General features: G+C 37.5%; 1 protein-coding gene across 2 annotated transcripts in view; it reads right to left on the bottom strand.

The window, feature by feature from the left end:
- The window catches only part of PFDN1 (prefoldin subunit 1), a 62,352-nt gene extending 48,507 nt beyond the window's left edge, over positions 1 to 13,845 (bottom strand). For both annotated transcript variants that reach the window (XM_029942045.1, XM_029942046.1), the window contains exons 1-2: positions 13,760 to 13,845; positions 10,321 to 10,487 (exon numbers count right to left, since the gene is read on the bottom strand). In XM_029942045.1, coding sequence (XP_029797905.1) covers positions 10,321 to 10,487; positions 13,760 to 13,792 — 200 coding nt within the window. In that variant the 5' untranslated portion in view covers positions 13,793 to 13,845. The remainder of the gene's footprint in view (positions 1 to 10,320; positions 10,488 to 13,759) is intronic.
- Between the last annotated feature and the right edge of the window lie 2,547 nt (positions 13,846 to 16,392).

Raw genomic sequence — 16,392 nt, forward strand, 5'->3', positions numbered from 1 at the left:
GCTAATAGTGTGGAGTCTGCTTGGGATTCTCTCTCCCTCTCTCTATGCCCCTCCCCTGCTCGCTCGCTCTCAAATAAACATTAAAAAAGAAAAAAAAAACACGGTACTAACTCTAGATGTTGTCACATTTGAATGAAATCCTGGGAACTCCAACAGCCAACCTGCCCATAAAGTTGGTAAGCACAGGGGTGCCTGGGTGGCTCAGTTGGTTGAGCATCCAGCTTCGGCTCAGGTCATGATCTCGCAGCTCTTGGGATCAGACCCCATGTTGAGCTCTGTGCTGACAGCTAGCTCAGAGCCTGGAGCCTGCTTCGAATTCTATGTCTCCCTCTCTCTCTGACCCTCCCCTGCTCGCACTGTCTCTCTCTGTCTCTCAAAAATAAATTTTTTTAAAAAATCAAAAAAAAAAAGTTGGTAAGCACAAAGGGGGCAGAGGCAAGAGCACTGAAAGAAGTAGAACCAAAACCCAAGACATAGTCCCTGAGGAGGCCTGATATACATAACATCGATAAATCTCAGATGCATTATGCTTAATGACAGAAAGCACACAAAGAAGTACATGTTGTAATGATTCTACATATATATTCCATATGAAGTTCTAAAATAGGCAAAATTAATCTACAGTGATACAAGTCAGATTATCAATTGCCGAAGAGCAGAACTTCCAAGAAATGATTTGGAAGAGGAAACTTTTTAAGGTGATGAAAATGTTCTATACCATGACAGATGTGGTGGTCTTTAAAAATGAATGTATTTTACTATATATGTTATATTTCAATAAAGTTTATTTAAGGAAAATGGATAATTAGTACTATAGTAAACCAGATGGTTATGAATGCCATGGAGAAAAATAAAGTAAAAAAAAAAGTATAAGAGGCAAGTAGGCAAGGGTGAAAGTTTGTATGTAATTTTAAGTAGGGCAGTTATGACAGGTCTCCATGTCTTTTTAAGCTTTTTTTTTTTTAATGTTTTATTTATTTTTGATACAGAGAGAGACAGAGCATGAGAGAGGAAGAGGCAGAAAGAGAAGGAGACACAGAACCAGAAGCAGACTCCAGGCTCTGAGCTAGCTGTCAGCACAGAGCCTGACGCGGGGCTCGAACCCACAAACGTGAGATCTGACCTGAGCCGAAGCCGGAGACTTAACCGACTGAGCCACCCAGGCGCCCCTCCATGTCTTTTTAATAAAGACCTAAAGGAAGACAAAGGTGTACGGGAGAGATCTGGAAGAAGGCAGGTCTAGACAGAGATCAAAACTGCAAAAGCCCTTGTCTTTTTCAGTGATTATACGGAAAGCCATCTGAAGATTTTGAGTAGAGTGATCTGACATATATTTAAGTTTATTTATTTAGTTTGAGAGAGACAGAGAAGGAGGCACAGAGCTAGGGAAAGACAGAATCCCAAGCAGGCTCTACACTGTCAGCGCAGAGCCCAATGCAGGGCTCGAACTCACAAATCATGAGATCATGACCTGAGCCAAGATCAAGAGTGGATGCTTAACTGGCTGAGCCAGCCAGGTGCCCCTGACTTATGTTTTGGAAGGATCACTCTGGGCACTCAGTTGGGAAAAACTATAAAGCGGTAAGGATGCAGGCAGGGCTCCCAGTTAGGAAGCAGCTGTAATAATCCAATGGCAGTTGAAATCAGGGAGGTAGTAAGCAGAAATGCTGATTCTAGATCAAAACCAAAGATAGTCTTTGCTAATGGACTGAAAGTAAAATTGAAAGAGCGGAGTCAAGGATAACTAGAAGATGTGGAAGACACGGAAGGACTAGGGCACCTGGGTGGCTCAGTCAGTTTAGCATCTGACTCTTGATTTCAAGGCAGGCCATGATCCCAGCATGGTAGGATCTAGCCCCAGAGGAGGCTCTGCACTGAGTGTGGAACCTGCTTGAGATTCTCTCTTCCCCCACTCCTCTGCCCCTCTCCACCACTCATGTACTCTTTCTCTTAAAAACAAAAACAAACCACAAACAAACAAAAAAAAAATGGAAGAAGAGGAAGTAGAAGGACAAAAAAGCCATCCACTGAAACGAGGAAGACTGTAGGGAAGAACTGGTTTACCTGGAACAGTGAGAATTTCATTTTGGTCAACTTAATCTTGAGACGCCTATTAAATAGAGACGTAAAGTAGGCAGGTGGATATACAAATTTGGAGTTCAGGGAAGGGGTCTAAGCTAAATATAAAAACCTGGGAACTGTCAGTATATAAAAAGGCGCTTTAAAGATACAAGCTTGGGGGCACCTGTGGCTCAGTTGGTTAAGCATCCAGTTTCAGCTCAGGTCATGATCTCATGGTTTGTGCGTTCGACCCCCACGTCTCTGTGCTGACAGCTTGGAGCCTAAAGCCTGCTTTGGATTCTGTGCCTCCCTCTCTCTCTGCCTCTGCCTCTACCTCTCTCTCTCTCTCTCTCTCAAAAATAAACAAACATTTTTTAAAAACTTTAAAAAGACTGTATGAGATCATTAAGAGACTGAGTATAGAAAAGGAAAGAAAAAAAATCCCAAAGGCTGAGCCCAAGGTCAATCTAATACTTGGAAAAGGAAAGAAAAAGAAACAGTAAAGGAGACTGAGAAGGAGAGGTCAGTGAAATAAAAGGAAAACCAAGAGGTGATCTAGAAGCCAAAGGGAGAAAATGCTTCAACCAGAAAAGAAAGACCAACTGGAATAAATGCTGATAGGTCAGATTAGAGGAGGACTGAGAATTTACAGGACCTATTAGAGAACCATGGTCCTTTGAGGAACCCAAGCCCATGTAAACATTCCTCATTCTAGATGAGTAATTCATACACTGCTACGGTCAATCGTACTAATTAGAAATCGCTGTGTATTTTTAAATCAAACTATTACTCCTAAAATGGAAGCAGTAGTATGTTGGTCTATTTTAAACATGATGTTTATTTTTGTCACTATTTGGTATTCTAAGTATTCTGGTAAATAATCACCTCTGATGTTTACCACTTTTACTCTAGCCTCATCAAACCCCAAACATTTCCACATATAATCATCAAGATTTGCTATAACTTTTTCCAAGATATGATCTTTGTTTCACTAAAAGGTTAAAATGTAACACTGGACAAAATATAACCACTGGATAGTAAAATTTATTATCCAGTGAGTATTAAAGGACACAAAGAGAAGACTCCTAGTACAAAAGGAGAAAGTCAGAGAAATATAAATTATTTTGGTACAAATGCAAAAGACTCAATCTAACACACACATATAGGATGCACACTGTGATCCAAATCTTTTTACCCTGAGCCAAACAATGTAAAAGGCTTGGTTTAGGGGAGTCATGCTCTTATTTATTTAAAGATACATTTTTAATACTAGGCTCTTGCTGTTGTGCAAATTTTGCTGAGAATATTTCAAGTCCTCTTCAAAGCGAAGGGAACAGTGTCTCCTAAGTAATCTGGTCCATTTCAAGGTAACTGACCTTTCTCAAAACAAGAGAAGGTAAGTAGAGTTCCTGGACAGGACAGTAAGATAACATTCCATCAGACATCTCCATTTGAACTTGAATGCTAAAAATAAATTGAGCATACATTCTTCACAAAACCACAGGCACTAATGGTGCATGCAACACACTGCAATCCTAATTATTCCTTCTGGGCAAAGGATATTTGCAGCCCATTGCAATTCGTGATTTAAGGAATAAAAAAGAATACTAACAAGTCATACAAGTGTGTATTCACATACATGGACTGACTGCCTTTCAACTTCTAGGTCAATATTTTTTGTGAGCTCCTTTTGGATGTTTCATTAAGCAGATTATGTTCCTTGACTTGAACATTTCAGTCCTCTCTCAAACAGATTAGATAGCAAGTTGTTCCTAAATTTGCCACTATGAGATAAGTGGCAGCTAAAATCAGAAAATTCTTGGTACAGCTTAAAACTGATTGTTTTTCAAGGGCGCCTGGGTGGCTCAGTAGGTTAGTCCAACTCTTGATTTTGGTTCAGGTCATGATCTCGGTGAGATCAAGCCCCAAGTCCAGCTCTGTGCTGACTGTGGAGCCTGTCTGGAATTCTCTCTCTCCCTCTTTGTCTGTTCCTCTCTCTCTCAAAGAAAGAAACTTAAAAAATAAAAACTGATTGTTTTTCACTTCAGAGAAACTCAGCTAAAGTCAGTTGCAACAAACAATTCCCCTATAACAAAGTAACAAAGTTCAAGGTTACTGCTATCTTTATTTTTATCTACATGGGGGACAAGGTAATGGTACTTTTCACCCTTTCCTCAGTTTACTAGATCAATCCTTATCACGAATTGGAATACACTGCAGTGTGCTCTTGGGTTGTTGAGTAATTGCTACTTTGAAGCAACAAAAGCAGGTTTTGTTTAATCCTCTGCCAGTTTAAAACAAATGTGAAGCCTTTTGATGTCAGGAAATCCAAAAGCAAAGTGCTCCAAGTAACCAAATGAATCAATTCCATTTACATTTTTTAATCAAGTTCAAGCCTAAAATAAGTAACCCTACATGGACACATTAAATAAAAATTTTATTTAGCACATGTGTACATCCCAAGTAGAAGAGACTTCTTTTCCTTTTTAATAATAAACTTCTAATTAGTACACCAATTTTCAAAACTAATTTCCTGTATTTCAGTGAGACTGTCTGGATTCTGGAGGACATGGGAGGGGAAGAGGGGAATTATTAAAAAAATACTCTTCTAAAGAAAAAACATGGCTATGTAATTCCTACACAAATGTTTGTTAACTTGTCCTGGCATAAAAACAGTGATGTCATTCTACAGCAGTACAGCAAAGTTATAATGAACACTGAGGTTTTAAGTCAATAACAACTTAAGGAAATTAAGAATATTACTCAAAAATCTCCTCTCCCTAGAGTATCACATCTGTCAAAATGTGCCCATCTGGGGTTATATACACACTCAGCATCAACAAAAGTGAAGTCATTTTTCCCTGCGCAACAGGAAAAGTTGTTTTGTTTTTCTTTTTCCCCCTTACAACTCTATGCAATGAAAGCCAAAACTTTAAATGGCTCTATATAAAAACAAAAAAGGGAGGGTTACATTCTATTAGTAAAAGCAGCTCAACATCAAGAATCCCTCTTCCTTTAAAATAAAATCTAAAAAATAACTTTAAAAATTCTTTCTTACCTCTGCAAATTATTTTATCTTTGCTTCATTTTCTCTACTCTAAAATACAGATCTCTTTAAAGGGAATATATAGGGACCTGATAAATTTCTGTCTGCATTGTGCTCTCACAGCAAAAGTAATGTGCGCTTTTTCTTCTATAGCAATCACTAAATAAAATATCCAAACTTGATTCCAGAAAGAATATAAACTATTTTTACTATAACATGAATAATATTTACTGCACCAAGTTTTGTGGTTTATTTCCTAATCTAGTACAACTACTTTATCAGCTTTAAAATTACCCCAAACTGACTGGAACACCAACTCTACAGCTATGTGAAATTGTAAAATAGTTGCAAAACTTTAGGCACCATGACTATGTCCCTTTCTATTAATATTTAACATAACTAAACAGCAAAAGCAAATATTTCAAGTTGGTTTTACTGTCACAACTCAAACTACAGGTCAACATCCAAACAAACAATTAAAATCACAACAAAACCAACATAATATTTTAAACAAAGGGCAGTTCAACCAAGCTACCATGAAAAATTCAGACTTCTACATTCTAATTACTTGAAAAGTTGCTCAACTGTTCAGATTTTTGTCACTGTTAATTTATTTGTTCCCTATCAGGAATATACCCACTGTTTTTACTTTCTACCTGTGCCACTTTTATCTTAGGTTTTACACTTCTGGATCTTTCAACCATTAGAGATCAACCATCAAATTACTTCAACAAGTAGAAATAGCAACACCGCTCCCAAACAGCAATTTCTGCATTGCCAGACACTTATCTAGTTGGTAGATTTATACCATCGTTCATTCTTAGTTCCTTAAATGTAAAAAATACCCACAGAATGGTGGCATACCTCTAAATTGGTTTAAATATGGTACAAAGTTATTTTTAGTTAGGTTCAAGTTTTAAAAAGACATTAATCATTCTTCTCAAAGGCTAATCTACTCAAGTTCCTCCCATATTAAAAAAAATTAAAAGCTTAATTTGTCTCTCTTGGAAAAAAGAAATGTATGTAATGCTCAAGTAAAAAGACATTAGAATTATAGAATAATAAAGCTGATATCAAATCAGGGTCAGGATCATACCTATTATTAATTAAAAAATAAGTCTGACATTTATTCTAATTATGATCCTTTCAAATACTAGCATGGCTAAATGTCCTCTACAGGCACTTTCAAATGTAATTCCTTTTTTTTTTTTTTTAATTCTATCTTCCAGTGTGCAAAAAGGGAAGAAACCCCCATAAACCCTTATAAACTAGTTCTTATTGATGAAAAAAAGGATACAAGAAACACACATGTATTGTTTGAGCACTATGTCTATTCCCTCCTTGGATGCTAGAAAGATTCAAAGACAAACACTTGCAACTATTCAGACAGATCATGCCACAGTTGTAACTTTCATCACAGTTCTCAAAGCAGTATGGTGAGGTCAGCTCACAAATAGCTTAAGTAGCAAAACTAGAAATTGGTGGTAGTAGTATCAGGCTACATAACAGCCTCTCCAAAGAATATGAAGTAAGAGAACTGCAATGTGCTGGCAACATGCCAAGAGACTGGATGAAATATAGCTTTGAGCAATGAATACGCAGAGTTTACAGTATATAACATAGCAATTCATCATCTCCTAACCCTCCCTGTATAAAACAAAAATTGGCCCTATATAGGAGGTCATTTAACACTACCAAGTTTCTCTATACCTGTGTCTTAAAAGAGCTCTGGGCATGCAATGATTTGAATAAACTAAATACATACCCTATAAAGGAGTGTGTGACTTCTGTCCTATGTGGAGATGAAGGATGTAAAAGACACATTATTATATTGGTATTATTCCACCTAGCATAGCTTTTATCCTCTAAGGATTACACTGCCTGGGCCTAATTCTAAACGCTTAGGTTTTTCTATACTGTCAGTTCTAACTGATAATCTCTGCAACTGGTTGGCTTTTAGAACTGGTAAACCTCAGGAGATTTATTAAAGAATTTATTCTATCTAATCAAAGAGCCTAATTTTGATAAGAAACAACTGCTTTGACCTAGTCAAAATTTGTTAGTTTTACAATTTCACCTTTGTTGAATCGTATTTTAAACCAAAATAAGAAAACCTAATTCTTAAGTATTTGACTTTCTAACCATATTTTCTTTCCGAAGAAACAAAAGAAAATGTAGTTATTTTAGGCAAAAGAAACATTATCATTTCAAACCATTTTACACCTATTTTGTGCTGGACATTATGTTGAAAACTGAGGAAACAAAGATGTATATGGTCTTACAGAGCTGACAATCTAGTTGAGGAAAATGACCCACTTAGAAATTAATCGTACCTCCCCTCCCTCCTCCCCACTCCCCACCCCACCCCCCACTAGCTACAGGAACAAAAGCTCTGGTATCATTCAGGAAAGTGTGCCAGAGAGGACAGAAAAATCTTCAGAGAAGATGAGCTGTATCTTGAAGGATAAAAGTTTTACAAGGGAAAGGGGACACCTCAAGCCAAGGACAGACTGAACAAAACAAGAAAGCACAAAAACGTCTGATGGGGCACATGTGTGGCTCATTCGGTTCAACACCTGACTCAAATTCAACTCAGGTCATGATCCCACAGCCTGTGAGTTCAACCCCCACACGGGGCTCCATGCTGACAGCTGAGAGCCTGCTTGGGATTCTCTCCCTGCCTCTCCCCTACTCAATAGTGCATGTCCCAGCTCGCTCGCTCGCTCGCTCTCTCAAAATAAATAAACAAACTTAAAAAAAAGAAAAAGTGTGACAAAGCCCTGCGGCAAAAGTAGAGACAACTATTTCCAGTACATGTGCTACTTACTACTCTTCTACCTTCCCCCATGACAGACATACTAATCAATTAAACCATGTTTTAAGCCCACATGAAACTTACGTCCTTTTCAACAAATCACCCAAAATCAATGGAAGGATATTAAGTACATGAGATGAAATTTACAAGGTATACCGAGCCTGGAACTAGAAAGTGGTAGGACTTGAGGCTAGAGGGGTACATTAAGCACAGATTATAAATGAACATGAATGCTAGGCTAAGAAGTTTAGATTTTATCCTGTGGGGAACAGATCAAAGAATTGTATGAAAAATATGGATGTGATCAAAACTGGCAGATGTATGAAAAGTACATCTGAACATACAAAATAAAGGCAGAAAAAACAGCTAAGAGGGTATTGCAATAATCTAGGTAAAATACAATGAAGCCCAAATTTCAGTGATGACAAAAATCTACAGCAGGCTCTAAACAAAATGGAGGGTTTTAGATTCTATTAACTCATGGTTTTAAAACAACAGTTTGAGAAAAACTAGTATTCTAGTTGGAATTCCCAAGTAATATTCAAAAAATAAAAGACAAATTAAGGTAAAGACTGGAATTAAAGAAGTGAATCACAATGATACTCAAGATTACTCAAGACTATAAATTCAGAAATAGTTATTTCAGGTTTAGCATCAAGGAGAACATCCTCATGACCAGACTAATACTCAGCAAGTCTTTTCTTCCTGAGGGCACTAATACTCTAGCCAAACAACAAACTCTATTCACCTTACATGCCCCCACATGCAGGGTCAAATTCACACTCCCAGTGACATGCAGAAGGCACAAAAGTCCAACTGAAAACCAGTGTTTGAAACTATGCAAGTTCCACTTTATCCAAAAATTTACAACAATGTATTTATTTTACATGTAATAAGTCATCTGGAAATACTACTACTGTTCTACCATAAACTAAACCATATCCCAGCCTTTTAACCCTAGACTTCTTTGTATGGCATACAATCTAGCTGTAGCACTTAGGGCAGTATACAAAAAAAGCAACTACCTAGCACTTCTGGAGAATGTTTAATAAGTTAAATTATTCTGACTAAAGCTAAAAACTTCATTATAGCTCAAAAGGCCAAAGATGGTCAGAGAATTTCTGTTTTGGAAAAAGAGATTGTTTAACTGTTGCAAAGGCTAAGGTATTGATGTAAAATCCAAGTATAACATGCTAACACACATGCTGGAAAAGCTACCATTTCTGTTTAAGACCTAAGGATACTCGCATTAAGAATAAAATTATCTCCTGTAGTGAATGCCAACAATGCACCTGTACTATATAGATATATATTCAAGGGTTCTCCTTTACCATCCCAATTCTTTTCTGTCCTAATAATAAACTGTGAAAGTGAGATTCTCCTCTTCTCAAAATAAGCTAAAATGAAAAATATGAACTACAGAGATAAAATTTATTTATGATATTTTGTTTATTCTGAGAAAGCAAATCACATGTTTATCATAATATCTCTCTTTTCCAAAAAGAAATGGAGTAGCTATTTATTAGCAGAGTCTACTTCTCATGATGTCATTCCAAAGCCATTACTAAATGCTACACATGTTATGCTTCCTTCAAATCAATCACAAAGCAAGTCATCCTAAGACTGAGGTCAAATTCCATTCAACCAAGATTTCCAAACTTGAAGTAATGGTCCATTTACTAAGTAATATTCAAAGACCAAATTCCAGAAAAACCCTCCTCTTGTACCTCCCCCACTTTAAAACACACACACAGTCTTCTCCTTTTAGCTCATTGTAAAGGAATGTGACCTGTAGTTAAGGGCTTTTCCATTCCTTATTTACTATTTCGAGAACATGAAGCCAATCTACTCTCTCTTAAAAATAATATATTTCTTAAAAGAAAATATAGTGAAGTATAGGTGGTTAATCATGTAACAATTACAACAAGCAAAAGGGAAATTGGTTTACTTGATTTCTCACGCATTACAGAATGAGTGTATTTAAATGATAAATCAATGTACTTTTATCTTACAACACTGGTTCAACATCTGAAGGATCTATGATCTGCATGACTCCTAATAAATCATGTAAGGAAGATGTTAAAACTACACCTACTTAATAAATCTTCACACACAAAATTACTATAAACATCTTTTCATGACAAATCATATTTTTGTCATTGAACTTACCTAGTTAAGTACCTACTTGATCACAGAAGAGGAAAATATTTAAGAAATGTACTTCAAAGTCTAAAATTAAACACATCTATCTGGGGTGCAGTTTGCATTTTTAAAAAGTATGTATTTGACTAGATGATCTTCAAAGTTTCCATGATACTTTAACCCAAGTTTTAAAATGAACGAAATCTAGACAAAAACCTCTCCCACCATAACCCCCTTTGAGGATATTTTTACTTACATTCTTCCTACACCTTCATACATGTTAGTCTCATCTATCAAAGTCATAATCTCTGTATCTGTAAGATGTGCATGCTTTTTCGTTCTGTTTAGTTGTTCAATCTGTATGTCTGCAAGCTTCACCTTCTGCTGAGTGTCAATAACTTTGGCTTGAAGCTCTGTGAAGGCCTAATAAAAAGAAGTCCTTTATTTAGTGGGTGGAACATTTTATAGGAAACAAGAGTCAAATCCAAATATAATAAAGCAAAGCATGCTAACCAGAAACAAAATTGTGAAATTTACCAACACAAACATCAATAAAAGTCAATACAATTGTAGGGGTGCCTGCGTGGCTCAGTCGGTTAAGCGTTCGACTCCAGCTCAGGTCATGATCTTGCGGTCCGTGGGTTCAAGCCCCACATCAGGCCCAGTGCTGAGCGCTCAGAGCCTGGAGCTTGCTTCGGATTCTGTAACTCCCTCTCTCTCTGCCCCTCCCCCACCTGTACTCTGTTTCTCTCAAAAGTAAATAAACATTAAAACATTAAAAAACAAAAAGTCAGTACAAATGTAAACAATCAAGCCACCACCCTAAATCATGAATTTATCCTGTCCTCAGAAGATGTAGTCTATGTGAAGCAAAACAAATGCGCCTTAAATAACAATATGAAGCAGGTATCCAAGGATTAATAAAACAATAAGTCCAACAGAGGATGAAACAAACACATTTTCAAAACAAGAACTATAATGACTCACTACATTTGTGTTACATGGCTAGGCTTCAAAACACTTTCCCACATTTGTTTGAAATACTAACATGGGAAGAATATTAATACAGGAACACTGAGGAATATAGTAATATCTCATTTACTCCTCTCAATAATCCTATGACTTAGGAATGGCAGTTTTCATCATCACTTTTTACAGATTAAAGTAACCAAATTAGGGACACCTGAGTGGCTCAGGGCATGCTCTCATGGTTAGGGAGTTCCAGCCCTGCATCCAGCTCTGTTTGAGAGCTCAGAGCCTGGAGCCTGCTTCAGATTCTGTGTCTCCCTCTTCGTCCCTTCCCTGCTTCAGCTTTGTCTCTTTCTCTCTCTCAAAAATAAATAAACATTTAAAAAAACTTTTTTAATAAAGTAACCAAATTAGTTGAAGAGATGTAAATGGCTTGCACGGGGTTGAACTATTACGAAGAAAGGCAGGTACTTAAAACCATTTCTTCTGACCCCTTAGGTATGTTTCTGTTTTACTATCCACAGTAACATTCAGGATATAATTATTTTTAAAATAAAGATTAAAAAATGCATTGGTAGAATTGCATCATGATCTTCATATGCACATACCACGCCAAATTTGAGCCTCGTGTACACTTAAGATAAACACAGTTCTTGGATACTCTTATTTAAGTGCCTAGAATGACTTTCAGCTGCTGTCAAATTTATGCCTTAATAATAACAATTGTGACTGTATTACATGGCAAAGGCCTCTAAACTTTTTCCTGACTTTGTTCTCACCTATTAGGTTTCAAAAGATTGATTTGGGGAGAGGAGGTACCTGAAATTTCCTATTAGTCTCCACCACCACCCCCCCCCAAAAAAGATCTTATAAAGATACTAGAAGATGAAACTTTTAAACAACAAATTTGTTTTTTTTTAATCTAACTAGCCGTCAAAACTAGCCAATTTAAGTCTCCAATCATTTCCTTAGTTTGCATTCATTGTCCAGGGGTTTCTTAACAACAAATTCACATCCTGGGCATAAAGTCCACTCACAGCTGTACTCTATTAAGCTCTTTCACTAAACCCAGACTTACATTTGAACTTTTAACAGAAAAATAGGTAAACTTTTAGAATGCTTTAAGCATTCTACAAATTAATTCTGTTTTGCATGTAAACTTACAGGTCATACCTGATTGTTCTGCACACACCGCTAAAGAAGCTGGTATATAGTTCAAGCTGAGATATTACAGCGTTAGAGAACACCATGTTAAGCGCTAAACTTACAAGTTTCAAAAGAAGACAAAAAGCCACACATAAATCCTCAGCTCGATAACAAAGAGCTTCATTTAATAGAAGCAACAAATATTTGAGCTATCTTATTTCATATGCAAAGGTTCACCCCAATGAAGTGTTAGACCGTAAACTTTGGTCTTCTGAAGAACCTAAACTAATAAACAAAAGGTGTGGAGAGGAACAGAGAATAGTGGATTCTTATACCAACTTTGGACTAAATATTTTCTGAAACCCAGTTTCCTTTTCTAGCAAAGTACAGGTTTAAAGTTGATGAAGTCCAGGATCCTTTCCCTGACAACCCTTAAGTGGCAAAAACGTTTTTGGGTAACAACACATTTCTTTTTTAATATAACACAAATTATTTTTTTAACATATGCAATTATTTTCCATCATTTACAATACAGTAGTTACAATTACACTCCAAACAGAAAAGCAAAGTAAAAAATCAAAACCCCAACTTCTATTTCATGTAATTAGACTTATACAGAAATTAGAAGGTTAGGTACCAACTAATCACCCAATTTCACAGTTATCTGAAGTGGCAATCGTTATATAGCAGCTTATCTATGATACATTCAAGATAAATGATACAATTTATTACTTGCCCATAAGCTAAAACACAGCCTGCTTAATACCTTTCCTTAAATTCCACCTCTATACTACAGTATACTTCAGGTCCGTGCAAAAAAGTAGCTACTTTTTATATAGGAAATGGATGATTAAGTCTTTGGTGCTGTAAAAGCAACTTCATTTAAACATAACCACCACCACCACCAAAAAAAGAAGAGGAAAAAAAAGTAAAGAAAATAATAAACAACACATTTCTAAACAACAGTTTGGAGAGAGAACCCCAATTTTATTTGGCAGATTTTACGGGTTTGTTTTTTTTTTGGCAGGTCCTTCAAGAAAAGGGGAAGGGGAAGCAGGACAGGGAATCAAAAGCCCTGCTATGAACATTGCTATGAGACTAACGTTCAACTGTATGTACATACTATGACCTTTCAAAGAATGAGATGGAGTAAGTGTCCTAAAAATACAGTATGGGCTTGGGAGTTTTTCAAAGCAAATGAAAATTAAGAATTACAGATGCCTCAGCCCGGGCAAGCCGTCCGAAGGGGCTCCAACTTGAAACGCTTACTTCAGCCTTACTATGGAACTGAAGGCTCCACGCAACGAAATGGCTCTGGAGCTCGGAACGAGAGGCCAGGCCAGCTATCCGCCCGCCACACTAACCCAAACCAGCCCAACCGGCGCTTAGGCAGAAAGAGCTGCTCGCCCCCCACGCCATACTAAGGAGACCCAGTCCGGCCTTAGGACTGTGGGAAATCACTCCTCAGTTCCCTGGGGCCTCTTTCCTTCCTCCGGACTCGAGTCTCACTCGGTATTCTTGACCACAGTCCCCTTAGCTTCCAAACAGAAGCCTCTGCCAGGTGAGGGACCCTCTTTTACCTTCTTCAACTCCAGATCCACGGGAGCCGCCATCTTGGTTCACTGGGTGCGCCTGCGCAGTAGGAGAAAGCCAGAAAAGTGGTGGGGGAGGGGCGCGCCTTGGAGGTTTGACTGCCCCCTTTCTTTCTGCGCCTGCGCATGAGTCGCCCTAGCCGGGCTTCTTGAAATATTATGGGTACCCTTTACGTCTTCCTCACAGGACCTATCAGGCCTGGCAAGCAGATTCTGAGGATGGTTTTAAGCACTTTGACAAATAGCTTACTTTGTGCTTGTTGAATAGAGTTGTATGCAGAACCAGCCAAAACCTTTTCAGGCATTCATTCCTTCAGCTAGTACCTGTACTGTCAGGAAAGTGGAAGAATGAGCCTGAGCCTCAGGCAGGCCAATATGGAGGAGACCAGAAGTCTTGGTTCAAGTGTTCTTCCAAAGCATTTATTTTTGCTGAAATCCCCTGGAAGAGCTTCTAGACACAGTAGTTCTCAATAGAGGCCAAATGAGTTTATTAAAAGAGTACAGACTCTCTGGTCCTCACCTCAAACTTAATTATTTAGAATCTTTTACACTGGGGCCAAGAAATTTGTGTTCGGAAACTCCCCTTATCCCCTGATGCAAATTACCTGCAGACCACATTCTGAGAATCTGCTGTAAAAGCTTTGGCATTTGAACCAGAATGATGATAGCAATTAGACTTTAGAAATGGATGAAATTGGATGTTTTACCTAGTGTGAAGAACAAGGGCAAGAGGAAAGGTAGATAAATTTCCTTATAACCGAAGTCCATTGACAAATACTTGAGACAGGCAGAGTAAGACATTCCTCCAAGAACTCCCAACTGTTTTAATGTTTTGCTAGAGGGGGAAAACCCTTAGTTAAAAAAAGTAAGGATCCTGTGAGTCTTCTTTAGCATATGAAAGTCCTTTGGAAACTTCACCTTGTTTTTAGCGCCCCCAACTCCCCAACTATAGTAAAACCTTGGTCTGAGAGCATAATTCATTCAGGGAACACTCTTATAATCCAAAGCACCCAAACATCAACATGAATTTTAAGAACCATTAGCTCAGTTGGAATCATGTGACATTTGGCATCATGTAATACTCTTACTGCAAGACCGCGCTCATTTATCAAGTTAAAATTTATTGGAAATGTTTGCTCATCTTGTGGAACACTCACAAATTACTTGCAATCCAAGGTTTTAACTATATATAATCAGTCACTCCTCACAATCCCAGTGCAATCTGTGCTTTAATAAAAACACCTTTTTGTACCAAAGAAGTCTCAAGAATTAGGGGTGCCTTCGTGGCTCAGTTATGTGTCCAACTTTGGCTCAGATCGTGATCTCACCGTTCTTAAGTTCAAGCCCCGCTTGAGCTCTGTACTGACAGCTCCAAGCCTGGAGCTTTCTTCAGATTCTATGTGTCCCTCGCTTTCTGCCCTTCCCCCACCTGCGCTCTATGTGTCTCTCTCTCTAAAATAAATAAACATTAAAAAATTTAAAAATAGACAAACCCATCTTGAAATGCATATGAAACCCCAAGGAACCCTGAATAGCCAAAACAATCTTGAAAAAGAGCAAAGTTGGAGATTCACACGTCCTGAGTTCAAAACTTATTACAAAGGTACAATAATCAGGAGGCCTGGGTGGCTCAGTTGGCTAACCAAGTAAGTCACCCAGCCTCCCCAATAATAATAATTAAAAAAAAAAAATAACAGAGAAAAGAAAGAAAGAAAGAAATGAAATGAAATCAAGAGCTGGGTCTTTGAAAAGATAAACAAAATTGATAAATCCTTAGCCAGACTCATCAAAGAAAAAAGGAGTAAGGACCCAAATAAATAAAATCAGAAACAAAAGAGAAGTAACAACTGATACCACAGAAATACCAAGGATTATAAAAAAGTGCTATGAGAAATGATATGCCAATACATTGGACAAAATACAAGAAATGAATAATTTCTAAAAACATACAATCTTCAAAAATTGAATCAGGAAAAAATATAAAATCTGGAGAGACTAATAACTAGTAATGAAATTGAATGAGTAACAAAAAAACTACCAAGAAATAAAAGTCCAGGACCAGATGGATACACAGGTGAATTCTACCAAACATTTAAAGAAGTTAGCATCTATTCTCTTTAGGATACCTAGGTGGCTCAGTCAGTTGAATGTCCAACTCTTGATTTTGGCTCAGGTAATGTCCCAGATTTCTAGGATAAAACTTTGCATCATAGAGCTGGCTTGGAATTCTCTCTCTCTCCCTCTGCCTCTCTCCCTGGCTCATGCTCTCTCCTTTTCTCTCTCTCTCTCTCTCTCTAATGCTAAACAAAACAAAACAAAAACAACAATAACAAAGATCAATAAAAGGAATGAAATTCTAATACCTTCTACAACATGGATGAACCATGAGGACATAATGCTAAGTGAAATAGGCTGGTTACAAAAAGACAAATATTGTATGATTCCCCTTATATGAGGGACCTAGAGCAGTCAAAATCATAAAGACATGAAGTAAGATGGTGGTTGCCAGAGGATGAAGAGAAGGGGAAGAATGGAAAGTTATTGTTTGACAGGTAGCATACAGATTTTAGTTTTACAAGATGAAAGAGCTTCAGGAGATGGATGATGATGATACTAGCAGA

Source organism: Suricata suricatta, chromosome 6, assembly GCF_006229205.1.
Source record: "Suricata suricatta isolate VVHF042 chromosome 6, meerkat_22Aug2017_6uvM2_HiC, whole genome shotgun sequence".
In the NCBI taxonomy this organism is placed as follows: Eukaryota; Metazoa; Chordata; class Mammalia; order Carnivora; family Herpestidae; genus Suricata; species Suricata suricatta.